At 41.4% G+C, this 14355-nt stretch overlaps 1 protein-coding gene across 1 annotated transcript in view; it reads left to right on the plus strand.

The window, feature by feature from the left end:
* The window catches only part of LOC116508491 (E3 ubiquitin-protein ligase TRIM37-like), a 66180-nt gene that overhangs the window by 39623 nt on the left and 12202 nt on the right, over positions 1 to 14355 (plus strand). The window contains exons 19-21 of the mRNA XM_032217136.1: positions 5169 to 5363; positions 9520 to 9813; positions 12511 to 12642. Of these exons, the coding sequence (XP_032073027.1) occupies positions 5169 to 5363; positions 9520 to 9813; positions 12511 to 12642 (621 nt within the window). The remainder of the gene's footprint in view (positions 1 to 5168; positions 5364 to 9519; positions 9814 to 12510; positions 12643 to 14355) is intronic.

Consider the following 14355-nt stretch of genomic DNA (forward strand, 5'->3'; position numbering starts at 1 on the left):
TCCGACCAGAATTGAGCCCAAAATTTATGTTGCTAAGTGAGAAATTTGTTAAGTGAGTTTTGTCCCATTTTACGACTTTTCTTGCCACATTTGTTAAGCAAATCACTGCAGTAGTTAAGTTAGTAACACGGTTGTTAAGAGAATCTGGCTTCCCCAACTGACTTTGCTTGTCAGAAAGTCACAAAAGATGACCCTGAGACTTCGCCACCGCCATAAATGTGAGTCAGTTGACAAGCATCCGGATGTAAATCACATGACCACTAAGCTGCTGCAACAATCATCGGTGTGAAAAAATGGTCATGTCACTTTTTTCAGTGACGTTGTAACTTCAAACTGTCTCTAAACAAGCTGTGGTTAAGTTGAGGACTATCTGTATTTGATGAGATTTTTTTAATAATCAGAAAAGGGTTGTTTTTAAAAAAGCACTGCAAGCCAAGTAAAATTATGCTGAAAATGTGGGTATATAGGACAGATATGCCAGGTATACTATGGGCAGCAGAGAATAGCATTCGTACTTTGATATTATAGTTCCGTTTATAACTGTCAAAATCCTTTTGTGACTTAGATAACAATCACTGGCATATGGCAGGCAAATTATACCTCTGACAGAATTTCTTGTGAGCTGGGAAAATTAATTTGTATTTAGCTGATTAATACCACCTCCCTTTACAACAGTAGAAATGGAGACATGAAGTCTCCGAGCAAAGTGATTGAATGCATTATTTAGGTTTTTAAATGTTTGATGTTGGTGAAATCCTCAGTTAATAGTCTCTGTAGCCCACTCATGTGAAAGGATCTCCCATTCTGTTCCTTTCTTGTTCTTAATCACCTGTTTTTAGGGAGCTTTAAAATGGGAATTTGACTTCCCAGTTAAATTAATCCATTATAAAATTAATTCTAGGCTACTTATCAACAGGGGTAATACTACCCAACTTTTCCTCTTCCTTTTTAAAGAAAGCTCATAATAAGGGAGACAAGAGACCTCCTAACTAACAATTTAAATATAGTTTAATAATGTAAACAATACTTTTATTGCTTTAAGTGTTTTTTAAGCCAAGGTGGTACAGTGATTAGAGTGCAGTACTGCAGGCTACTTCAGCTGACTGCTAGCTGCAGTTTGGCCGTTCAAATCTCACCAGCTCAAGGTTTACTCAGCCTTCCATCCTTCCGAGGTGGGTAAAATGAGGACCCAGATTGTTGGGGGCAATATGCTGACTCTGTAAACCGCTTAGAGAGGGGTGTAAATCTAAGTTTATTTTTTGAAGAGCCGAGGTGGCGCAGTGGTTAGGGTGCAGTACTGCAGGCCACTTCAGCTGACAGTTATCTGCAGTTCAGCGGTTCATATCTCACCGGCTCAAGGTTGACTCAGCCTTCCATCCTTCCGAGGTGGGTGAAATTAGGACCCAGACTGTGGGGGCAATATGCTGACTCTGTAAACCGCTTAGAGAGGGCTGAAAGCCCTATGAAGCGGTATATAAGTCTAACTGCTATTGCTATTGCTATTAATAGTTGTGAGGGGATGGTTGATTTTGTATTGGCTTCTGGATTTTTAACTTTGTTCCTGGATCTTCCTCAACATTATTTAATGACAGAATAACAGACTTGGAAGGTACCACGGAGGTCTTTTAGTCAAACCCCCTGCTCAGGCAGGAAAACCCTATATCATTTCAGACAAATGGTTGTCCAGTCTCTTCTTAAAAACTTCCAGTGTTAGAACATCCACAACTTCTGAAGGAAAGATGATTTGATAGTCTGGTTTCAGCTATTCACTGTTTGATACAGATTTCTTTATATCTTCATTTTTAAAGATGTTTAAATTGATCGTCCGTCAACAGGGAAAGGGTTCTTGTCTTTTCATTCTCCAAAGTTGGTGGAGCCAGCGGTCATGCATGCATGGGTTAACTCAGTCAGTAACCAATAGAACTGAGTCTACCAAAGTGATGTCATCACCTCTGAGGAGCATGCTCCCGCTTTTTTAGACTCAGTTCGATTGGAACTGGCTGTGCTAATCGCTTTCTCCTCAGCTAATACTTAATAATTGATTACTTTAATTGGATTTAATTGGATTTCACTCAAACAAAGAAAGAAAATTACTTCTCTAAATTGGACTCTGGATTGGGCTCCTGTTAGGACTCGCAATAGCCCCTGGAGGCTGGAGAGTGTTTGCCACGTTTCGTTCGAGGCTTGCCTTTAAATTGCCTCCGGGCTTCTAAGGCTTCCTCATTCAGCAGCGCTACCTGCAATAGCCCAGATACCTGTCTCAATACATGACACCAGGCGCGGAAGGGATGGACGCACTAAGGTACAGGTGGCCTTGCGGTCTCCTGTACGCCTTCCCTCCCTTTCCCCTAATACAGAGGGTGATTCGGAAAGTGATAGAGGAAGAGGCCGAGCTCATCCTAATCGCCCCCTATTGGTCGCACCATCCATGGTACGCGGACCTGATCAATCTTTCTGTGGAACCTCAGTGGCATCTACCAATGATTCCATCCCTCCTTCATCAGGGCTCCATTCACCACCCCGACCTGCGCTGGCTATGCCTATCCGCTTGGAGGCTGAGCGGGCGGTCCTGAGGGCGGATAACCTTTCCGAGACTGTAATCCATACCATTCAGGCCTCCCACCGCCCAGCTACCAACAGGATATACGAATCTACGTGGCAGACCTTCGTAGCTTGGTGCCTGGCTCGAGGGGAGCATCCTCTGAAGGCTGCGGTATCCCAGCTTCTGGACTTTTTACAACAGGGTCTTGATAAGGCACTATCTCCGAATACCTTGGGGCGGCAGGTGGCGGCTCTCTCCTCAGTTCTCTCTCTTCACTGAGATGAGCCCCTCTCATTGCACCCTCACGTCCGCAGATTCCTTAAGGGGGCATCCAATCTCTGCCCTCCTGTCATGCACCGACTCCCCTCCTGGGATCTGACCAAGGTCCTCGACTTCCTTACTGAGCCGCCCTTTGAACACCTCAGGTCGGCAACCTTACATCACCTCACGCTCAAGACTGCCTTTCTGGTGGCCATAACATCTGCACAGAGGGTTTCAGAGCTGGCGGCCCTTTCCATCTGGTCTGACCTGTGTGTGTTCCACCCAGACCGGGTGCTCCTTCGCATCGACCCCACTTTTGTCCCAAAAGTGAATTCAGCATTCCATCGCTCTCTGGATCTCACTCTTCCAAATATCTGTCCTGCTCCATCTCACAGTCTGGAGCACAAATGGCACAAGCTAGGCGTCAGGCATGCTCTTAAAACCTACATCGCCAAGATGGCAGTCTTCAGACGCAGCGAAGCCCTCTTCGTCTCTTTCCACCTTACTAACAAGGGGCTGAAAGCTTCTCCATCCATGATTGGACGATGAATCAGGTCTGCCATTGCTCAAACTTACATCACGCATCATCTCCCTCCTCCACCCAACATTACGGCTCATTCCACGCGCAGCGCGGCTACGTCAGCGGCGTGGACGCGGCAGGCCTCGGTGGAAGTGATCTGCAAGGCAGCCACCTGGTCTACTCCTAATTGTTTATATGACATTACAAGGTGGATCGATATGCATCGGCAGATGCAGCTTTCGGATGGCGAGTCCTCCAACGGGTTCTCCCTTCTTCCAGCTCTTAGGCCAGTCTCATGCCCTCCCAGGGACACGCCAGCTTTGATACATCCCATGCATGACCGCTGTCTCCACCAACTTTGGAGAATGGGGCGTCGGTTCTTACCTGATACGCCCCTTCTCTGGGCAGGTGGAGACAGCGGTCATCCCCACCCTTGGGATCCTGGCCTACCTCGCAAGGGTGATCTGGGAGCATGTTGTATAGTCACTGGACAGGAAGCGATTGTTCACCGCACAGCAGTCTACTTATCTCCGTCATCAAGAAAAGCGGGAGCATACTCCTCAAAGGCGATGACATCACTTTGGTAGACTCAGTTCTATTGGTTACTGATTGAGTTAACCCATGCATGCATGACCGCTGTCTCCACCTGCCCAGAGAAGGGGCGAATCAGGTAAAAACCAACGCCCCATTCTTGTGATGGCACATATCCCACATTTAGCATCATTTGTTGATCTATCCATATCTAGCACCCCTGTTCTGGATTGCTAGAAAATCAGATTAACCAATCTTCATGTTTTGTAATTGTTGGGTATATAGATTCTACTTCCTCTTCTTAAGTTTCTAAATGTATAAAGAAACAAATATTCTGTCCTGCATTTCTGTCTTCAGAAGTACAAGATTTTGAGACCATGTTAGCAATAGCAGTAGCACTTAGATTAACAGATTAACAGAGTTGGAAGGGAGCTTGCAGGTCATCTAGTCCAACCCCCTGCCCAAGCAGAAGACCCTACATCTGCCTCTATCTAGGATCAAACTTACAAACTTTTAGTTGTGAGGCGAGAGCTCCACCTCTAGGCCACAGAGATGATGATGATGATGATTGATACAATAATACAATAGCAGAGTTGGAAGGGACCTTGGAGGTCTTCTAGTCCAACCCCCTGCCTAGGCAGGAAACCCTGTACCGTTTCAGACAAATGGCTATCCAACATCTTCTTAAAGACTTCCAGTGTTGGGGCATTCACAGCTTCTAGAGGCAACTTCTGTTCCATTGATTAATTGTTCTAACTGTCAGGAAATTTCTCCTCAGTTCTAAGTGGCTTCTCTCCTTGATTAGTTTTGTATATACCGCTTCACAGTCCATTACAGCCCTCTCTAAGCGGTTTACAGAGTCAGCATATTGCCCCCCCTAACAATCTGGGTCCTCATTTTACCCACCTCAGAAGGATGGAAGGCTGAGTCAACCTTGAGCCTGGTGAGATTCAATCTGCTGGAAGCCAGTGATCAGCAGAAGTAGCCTGCAGTACTGCATTCTAACCACTGTGCAACTGTGGCACTAGGCTATTTTGTGAGAGAAAAAATGTCAGGTTTCTCCACAAAATACCCTAATAAGTAATTTTCTTATTTCTCTATAGGTCTGTTTTAGGTACAGGTTTGCTAGTGTTAACAGTTCATTTCACTGTTATTGGCAATGCTAATAAGATTATCCAAATTTAGCTGACATCTAAGAACTACTGAGTGTCTAAAATCATTGCAAACTACTACTCATCTCGCTTTTTCCTCTTTCTCCTCCTCCTCCTCCTCCTCCTCCTCCTCCTCCTCCTCCTCCTCCTCCTCTTCTTCTAGGTGGGAGCCATGCATACCGCACAACAGCCTGCCATTTGTCAAGGCGAGGAAGTGCCCTCACTTCTGCCAGTAGCAGCTTGCTTGATATAGATCCCTTGATATTAATACATTTGCTGGACCTGAAAGACAGAAATGGGATGGAAAACCTGTGGGGTCTACAGCCACGCCCACCTGCCTCACTTTTGCAGAACAGAGGTGAGTAGGGAAAATGAGGGGACAGAAAGCTTTATGAAGAAGCTTTCACCCTTTCTAGGGTGAGACTAAAAATTAGACCCATCGTTTCTCACTTTGGGAATCCCCCTCAAAGGGGCTGATTTTCTTGACAATTATTGTTAAGATGTGATTCGTGACAATATTTTAACAACTATGCGGTTTTGGCAATATCACCATAGGGATCCTGTACATTCTTTTAGCCTAGCAGAGTTTTTACTTTTGATTTTAATTAACTTGATTGAGACATAAATTGTGCCTTAAAACAGCCTTCCTCAACCATTCCTGGTTGGTCCAGCTCTGGGGAGAGGTTTGGGCGGGGAAGAGGGGATGGTTTTATGCTACGGGCATAAAACACACTTCTTCATTTGTGTGAGCGGCATGTGAGGGCCCCACCACTTGTGCGTGTGGGGCTGCAAGTGCCGGTGCCAAATAGGCCATTAGTGGGTCGCAGCCCACAGGTTAGGAACCCCAACCTTAAAAGGTTGCTGCTTCTTGTTCTTAGGAAAGGGCAAGGAAATTGTAGGTCATTGCTAGCCTTTCTCAGGTTTTTGTCTTCTTCCAATCTCCTCTAAAAATCATCCCTCAAAAACCCTCCTCCCACATCACTTCTCTTCCTCCTTCACCTTTTCCTTCACCTTCTTCACCCTCCCTCCCTCCCTCCCTCCCTCCCTCCCTCCCTCCCTTCCTTCCTTCCTTCCTTCCTCCTCCTCCGTGGTAGGGTATCTTTGATGTTGTATCTCCGTCTTCTGGATCTGCCTTGTGTTCTTTGACCTGGAAATCACAGATCTGAAACATTATTTTCATATTACTTAGGATTAGGTTGGCAGTGGCACTTGACGAACGAAAAATATCTGGGATGGTATGAATGAACTTTGGGATTTATTGATAAATTGTTTTGAATGAATTTGCTTACCTTTTAAAATGTCACCCCTCCCATCTTTTTTAAGTAGCCCATTTAACGAAAAAAAGCTGTGGTTTCTCTTTTTTAAATACAAGCAGGTAGTTTTTCATAGCTACCTTCCATTTTTTTTAAAAATGAACATTAGATAGTGGTGAGTATATAAATAATATTGCATGCTACCCTGCCTCCATTGGTTTTCTTTTTCTGGGTCTTGTGGAAGTACTTAGAGTTTAATTAGACATTTAATGTATTACGTACAGACTCTCTGCTTTCTTTGTTTTAACCTCTTTCCCCGTCTTTATTTTATATTTATTTAATTATTCAGTGAATTTATTTTCCACCCATCTTGTAGCAAACTACTTTTATTCTCTCTCTCTTGGTGTAACACTACATGCAGCTCCCAGCCCCTAAAAACTCTCTTCTCCTGCAACTCCATCAGGCCTTTGTTTCTAGTTTTATCCATGCCAGAAATAGGAGGGGGGTGGAGGAAAGGAGAGGAGAAAGAGCCAGAAATAGGACTCTTTAAACAGTTGAATAGATCTTTTCCTTCCCTGTGATATTTTCAGGATCTTCCACAGTAAACTACTTGTCATTTTACATAGAGAAGACTTGGCTGCCTGACTTTTTCCCTTAATCTTTTTATTTCTTTAATACAGGTCTGCCACTAACAGGAAGCAGGGAAAAATTAGCTAAAGCAAACACTCTGGTTATGCTACTTTTATGCAATTTATTGCAGATTTGTCCTCCAGAGAGGCGCCTTTATGTTTGGTAGAAAAATCCATCTAGTTTTGGTCCATTACTGAAATGCTATTGCGGTGTAATAATATCTCAGGTAATGGGGCTACACGACATTTGGATACTGCAAGGTAGTTGCATATTACAGTCCAACGTTATAATCTTTAGTGAGCCATTTGAAATTTTCTTTTCTTTTAGGGGAGTATTTTTATTATTATTTTTGCTATAAATTAGCCTTTTCTAACTTGGGAGCCTCCCAAAGTCACAACAGTTAGTGGAACTGCAGTCTGCATGTCCTTACGTTCCTGAAGCCCTCCATCATCCTTTTCCTAACTGATCATTTGCAAAGCATTTTGATATTGCTTCATTTAGAATAGAATGGAATTCTTTATTGGCCAAGTGTGATTTGGACACACAAGGAATTTGTCTTTGGTGCATATGGTCTCAATGTACATAAAAATACATTCATCAAGGATCATAAGGTACAACACTTAGTGATAGTCATAGGATATTAAATAAGCTATCAAATCCCACTAGGAAACTAAATAAAACAATATAAATCGTAAAGATTCAAGCAACAAGGTTATAGTCATAGGTAGAACAGGAGATAGGTAATAGGAAGGGTGAGAAGAATAAGAGTAATACAATCTTGGTAATAGTTTGACAGTGGTGTGGGAATCAGTTGTTTAGCAGAGTGATGGCATGGGAGGAAAACTGTCCTTGTGTCTAGTTGTTCTGGGGTGCAATGCCCTATAGCAGTGGTCTCCAACCTTGGCAACTTTAAGACCTGTGGACTTCAACTCTGGGAGTTGAAGTCCACAAGTCCTAAAGTTGCCAAGGTTGGAGACCACTGCCCTACAGCACCGTTTTGAGGGTAGAAGTTGAAACAATTTATGTCCAGGGTTCCAGGGGTCTCATACAGATCCTCTATGGAAGGCAGGTTGGTAGCCATTGTTTTTTCTAATTTGATTCTAAATACAATTTTAATTTGGTACTAAATATACCCTAGTAAATTTAATCCATTAAACATTATGGATGAGCAATCAAAGAATGAAGTCTCAACTAGTGTTCGGGTCTGGTATAAGGCTTTGGTTAGCAATACATTGCTAAAAGAAATTATGTACTTAGTACCGGTACTTAGACGTAGCTACGCCTCCTGCAGTACAGGGCATTGGGCAACAGTTGCTCTCCAATAATTTGAGATCTCACTGAATTGCACCTATTGTTTTGCCAGTGGTAGAATAAGTTTTATGGGGTCCTTGGTGCTCTCTGAGCTTGGCTATATCCTTGCAGATGTTTCATTACCCAAATGCAGGTGGTCCTCGACTTACAACAGTTCATTTAGTGACCCTTCCAAGTGACAACGGCACTGAAAAAAGTGACAGGACCATTTTTCACCCTTACGACCATTACAGCGTTCCCCAGGGTCACGTGATCAGAATTCGGATGCTTGGCAACTGACTTATTTATGACGGTCACAGCATCTCTGGGTCACACAATCCCCTTTTGTGACCATCTGGCAAGCAAAGTCAACAGGGAAGCCAGATTCACTTAACAACCATGTCACTAACTTAACAACTTCAGAGCTTCAATTAACAATTGGCAAGAAAGGTCGTAAAATGGGGCAATACTCACTTAATAAATGTCTCACTTAGCAACTGAACTTTTGGGCTCAGTTGTGGTGGTAAGTCGAGGATTACCTGCAGGTAACATCATTAGTGCTGAAAAGGAGTTGGGGTTTGCTCTCTGCTTGCCTTATCCATGTTGTTGGTAATATTCTTCATGATTCCTTGATTAGGGTGTTGTTTATTGTTAACTTGTTTGTCTGAATTGGTAGTTCCTTGACTGGGGTATTGTTTATTGCTTGAACAACATGAATCTTGGTGTTTTGGGGCATCAAGTTTTTAGCCCAATGCCCAACCTTTCTTTATTTCTTTAAATTGAATGTATATGCTATCAACTCATAAAGCATTTGCATGTCTGTTATAAGTTGCCATGGTGAGGAGAGGGGGGGAGCGCATTCCACGCATACCTTCAGCTAGAGTCGGATCTCAGCTTACTACAGCTTGTGGGGTGTGCACTTCATTGGAGAATGTGATTTATGACACAGACTGAGGGGAGGGAAGAAACGTGAGCAAAGTTCAGCCATAATTTAAATGAGGTCAGATCTGACTGCAGTGGGGTATTGCCAAAATGGTGTTCCTAATAAATGACTGGATTTCTTTGGGAACTTGGCTTGAGGCTCATGAGTTAATTAGGGCATCTTTCAGAAATCTGACATATGCCACCTGCCTTGCTGTTAAGGGGTTCTGTACGAATGAGACCTTCCTTCCATCTTATCCAAGTTTAGGACTAGCAATGACAGAGTTCTGTGGAAGTTATACCCTATCACTAAGGCCAATATCCCCTATGGATGCTATCATGAGGTGCCCTTGAAACATTTTTGGAGAGCTTAACCATTCTTCCCCTTTCCTCTCTGTTAACCCTCCTGCTCTTTAACAGAGAAAGACCACCGGAGGCACCAGGCTATGTGGCGTGTCCCACCAGACTTGAAAATGCTGAAGAGGTTGAAGAGTCAGATGGCTGAAGTACGGAGTAAAATGTCTGATGTCAAGAACCAGCTGTCCGAGGTTCGGAGTAGCAACACCAGCTCCTCAGATGGGCAGGCCACGTACGTCTTCCCTGGTGACCAGGGAGCTTTGGCGGCTTGTGGGACAGAAGGCTACAACAAGCTGCAGGAACTTGGGAGGGAGCTGCTGACAAAATCATCCCTCTCTAGCTGCTATATTCGGAATTGTAAGTGGAAAGGGGTTTAGTCATCACTTCTGTAAGAAGGGAGCCATTTACCGACCCTGTTCTGTGCAGACGTGATTATGCCTGCCTTGAAAAAGTGCTGATTTCAAATGAACATAAACTTTTCAATCCCATATACTTTGAGAACAGACAGAGACTGAATGCTGGAAAGATTAAATCTGCTTTAGCCAAAGCATTGATTGCTGATGGCCATTGCGTTAATGCTGCACTTTTCACATTGACATTTACAGTTGTTCCTTTAGTGACCATTCGATGTTACAGTGGCACTGAAAAAAAGTGAGTTATTGACTGGTTTCCACGGTTACGACCATTGCAGCATCCCCATGGTCACCTGTCAAAATTTGGGTACTTGGCAATTTGCATATATTTATGATACTTGCATTGTCCTGGAGTCATGTGATCACCTTTTGTAACCTTTCCAGCCAACCCAAGCAAAGTCAGTGAGGAAGATGAAGGGATGGATGGATGATAGATAGACAGATAGCTGAGAGATAGATAGATAAATAGCTATATGATAGATAGATAGATAGATAGATAGATAGATAGATAGATAGATAGATAGATAGATAGATAGATAGATAGACATAAGAGAGCAACAGCATTTAGACTTCTATATCGCTTCATATTATTTTTACTGTCATCTCTAAGCGGTTTTTACAGCTGCTTGCACCCAACAATCTGGGTCCTCATTTTACCGACCTCAGAAGGATGGAAGGCTGAGTCAACCTTGGGCCTTATGAGATTCGATCTGCCAAATTGCAGCAGTAAGCAGAAGTAGCCTGCAGTACTGCACTCTAACCACTGCACCACAGTGGCTCTTTTCGATAGACAGACAGACAGACAAGAGATAGAGAAAGAGATGGTAGGTAGGTAGGTAGGTAGGTAGGTAGGTAAATGATAGATAGATAGATAGATAGATAGATAGATAGATAGATAGATAGATAGATAGATAGATAGATAGATAGATAATAGATAGATAGATAGATAGATGATAGATAGATAGATAGATAGATAGATAGATAGATAGATAGATAGATAGATAGATAGATAGATAGATGTATGTATGTATGTATGTATGTATGTATGTATTTAGATATGGAATGATAGGTAGGTAGGTAGATGATAGACATGATAGATGATGATAGATAGATAGATAGATAGATAGATAGATAGATAGATAGATAGATAGATAGATCTTATTAATCTTTTAGTCTGGCCTATTCCTTTCAATAAGATATACCCTTCAGTCTTTACATTCTGTTTAGGTTTTGGCTACCAGGTTACATTAAATTGTATTCACCTTCCTGCATTAATTTTTCTGGTTTGTCTTGTCTGTTCCCTGTACTCTGTGCATTTTTTTTTTTAACAGAACTTTTTTATTTTTCTTTAAAAAAAACACAAATATGTCATCATTTGTCAATCATTAAGACATTGAAGTACAATTTTTTTTTTGATGTGTGTACCCCTCCCTCCCTCCACCCCCCCACCCCCCCTCCTCCTTCCCCCCCCCCCGACTTCCCAGAACCCGTACACGGTATGGATTTTAACTAACACAGTCTAAAATCTATTGAGAAAAAAGAAATAAAGAAATTAATGACATTCTAGATTGACCTTAGCTTCTTCTTACTGAAGTGACTTTTAACAGTTTAAATCATTTCTGATCTTAAGCATAGGCTAACTGGAATTTCTTAGTCCCGTATTTATTTTGTATATAGTCAATCCATTTTTTCCAGTCTCGTTTATATCTCTCATTTGAATGATCTTTGAGATATGCCGATATTTTAGCCATTTCAGCTAAGTTTGTTACTTTCAATGTCCATTCTTGAATTGTAGGCAAGTCTTCCTTCTTCCAATATTGCGCCACCAACAGTCTTGCTGCAGTTATCAGGTGCAGAATCAAATTGGTCTCTACCACTGTAAAGTCAGTACATATACCTAGTAAAAATAACTGAGGACTAAACTTTATCCTTCTTTTAAAAACATTTTGCATGACCCACCATATTTTTATCCAAAATGCCTTAACCTTTTGGCAGGTCCACCATATATGATAATATGTAGCATCGAGAGAACCACACCTCCAACATTTAGGCTGTACATTCGGATACATAGAAGCCAACTTTTTAGGATCTAAATGCCATCTATAGAACATCTTGTAAAAATTTTCTCTCAGATTTTGAGCTTGTGTAAATTTCACATTTCTTACCCAGATTCTTTCCCATGTATCCAACATTATTGGTTCCTCAATATTTTGAGCCCATTTTATCATACAATCTTTAACTAATTCTAATGTACTCTGTGCATTTTGTGCGCATGGTATGGATAGTAAATAATAACATGTAGCAATAACACAGTTTCACAAACTTAGTAAATTCCAGATATGTATACTTTAACTGCTGGAATTCTCATCAATGGCCACATTGGCTCAGGAATTTTGAGAGTTAATTCCCAGGCATTAGGAAGATACTGGGGTTGTGAACCACCAAATTATATATGGGAGCTTCAATTAAGGAAGAAAATGCCCATCTTTGAGCTGAGACAAAATATCTTGTTTTAAAAGTTCTAAAATAATGGTAACGATAAGGGGTGATCTCTCTTTTAAGTCTCAGCCAGATATACCTTATGTCTCTCTTTTTAAAATGTTATCTCTATTTAAAGCTGATTTTTTTTTTAATCCTGCAGCCGCAAATAAGAAACACAGTTCAACTAAAGGTGGTCGCTCAGGAGCAGCAGGCAGCCTCTCTTTGCGAAGGGCAATGGATTGTGGGGATGGAAATATTCTTTTGAAGCCAGACTGTCAGCTTTCCTCTGAAGGTATAAACATATTTGTGGAATATGTGTGCATTTGAATGCTATTTTGCTGCTGGTGAGTTTTAGGTTCTTGCTCTTCTTTTTTTAAAATAAATGTTTATTTTAAACACATAAACACATCAACAAAAACAAACACATGGCTTAAAACAACATAGGAACTAGAAGTTCCATCATATATCATAGAGCAGTTCCGTATCGGTTTCTTTACAGTTAGTGTTTTCCCTCCTATACATTTCTATCTTACTTCATGGTCCCCTTATTCGTTATCCATTTTTATGTACTATTCTATATTTATTTATACTTAGCTATTTATATCAACATATCGTTTACCTATATTATGCTTTTTATTCTTACCATCATTTAATTACTCTATCTTAACTTATCTTTACTGACTCCTATCTTATTACTATGTCCTTACTTTCTACTACATCGTTATTTAACATTTCCCTATTTCTTATTTCTGTCCTCTAACCATTTATACCATTTTCCCCAAATTAAATAATATTCTGATTCCTCCTTTCCTCGTATTTCCTTCGTCAATTTGTCCATCTCGGCACATTCTAAAACCTTTCTTATCACCACCTCTTCTTTTGGTACTACATTGTTCTTCCAATTTTGGGCATACGTTATTCTAGCCGCAGTTATAATATGTAGGATTAGATACAGTATTTCTCTGCTATACCTTTTTGTGGTTATACCTAATAAAAATACTTCCGGCTTCCAGTCTATATGATCCCCCCTTATTTCTTTGAGCCATTTTTAATTTTGGTCCAGAATTTTTTCGGCATCTCGCATGTCCACCATGTATAGTAATAAGTCCTGTATGATTTTTTTGCACTTCCAACACGTTGGTGGTATATTTGGGAACATCTTCACAAGCCTCGCAGGAGGGAGGTGCCATCTATAAAACATCTTCTACTGGTTTTGTATGCTGCCCACATGGTCAGTTTCAAATTTATTTCCCAAAGTTTTCCCCATTTTTCCAGCTCTATATTATAGATTCTTGCTATTCTATATATGGGTTTTTCCTGTGGTTGCTGTTAGAGCAGTTACAATAGAACATAAAGCAAAACACCTATGATTGCAGGATGAAATGCCCACAGAATTATTTAAAGTTGGAGAAGAGCCAACAGCTTTTTGTCAAACACAGGTAGTCCTCAACTTACGATCACAATTGAGCCCAAAATCTCTGTTGCTAAATGAGAAATTTTGTTAAGCCCCATTTTACCACTTTTCATTTTGCCACATTCGTTAAACGAATCGCTGCAGTTGTTAATTTAGTCACCGGGTTGTTAAGTGAATCTGGATTTCCTGCTGACTTGGCTTGTCGAAACATCGCAGAAGGGGATCACATGACCCAGGGGGAACACTGCAACTGTCATAAATACGAGTCGGTTGCCAAGTTTCTGAATGCTGATCAGATTACCGTGGGGATGCTGCAACGGTCATAAGTGTGGAAAATAGTTGTAAGTCATTTATTTCAGTGCCATTGTAACTTCAAATGGTCATAAGCGAACTGTTGTAAGTCGAGGATTATCTGTGGTGAGCAAAAAGGCTGTATGGTTCAGAGATTGAAAAAAGATTAGTTTACAGTGTGTACATATAAAGGGAAAAAATATTCAGATGTTGCCCACCCATCCAATGATACACCATTACAGATAGTCCTTGTCTTACAACCATTCGTTTAGTGATTGAAGTTATAACGGCACTGAAAAA

Source organism: Thamnophis elegans, chromosome 4, assembly GCF_009769535.1.
Source record: "Thamnophis elegans isolate rThaEle1 chromosome 4, rThaEle1.pri, whole genome shotgun sequence".
Lineage (NCBI taxonomy): Eukaryota > Metazoa > Chordata > Lepidosauria > Squamata > Colubridae > Thamnophis > Thamnophis elegans.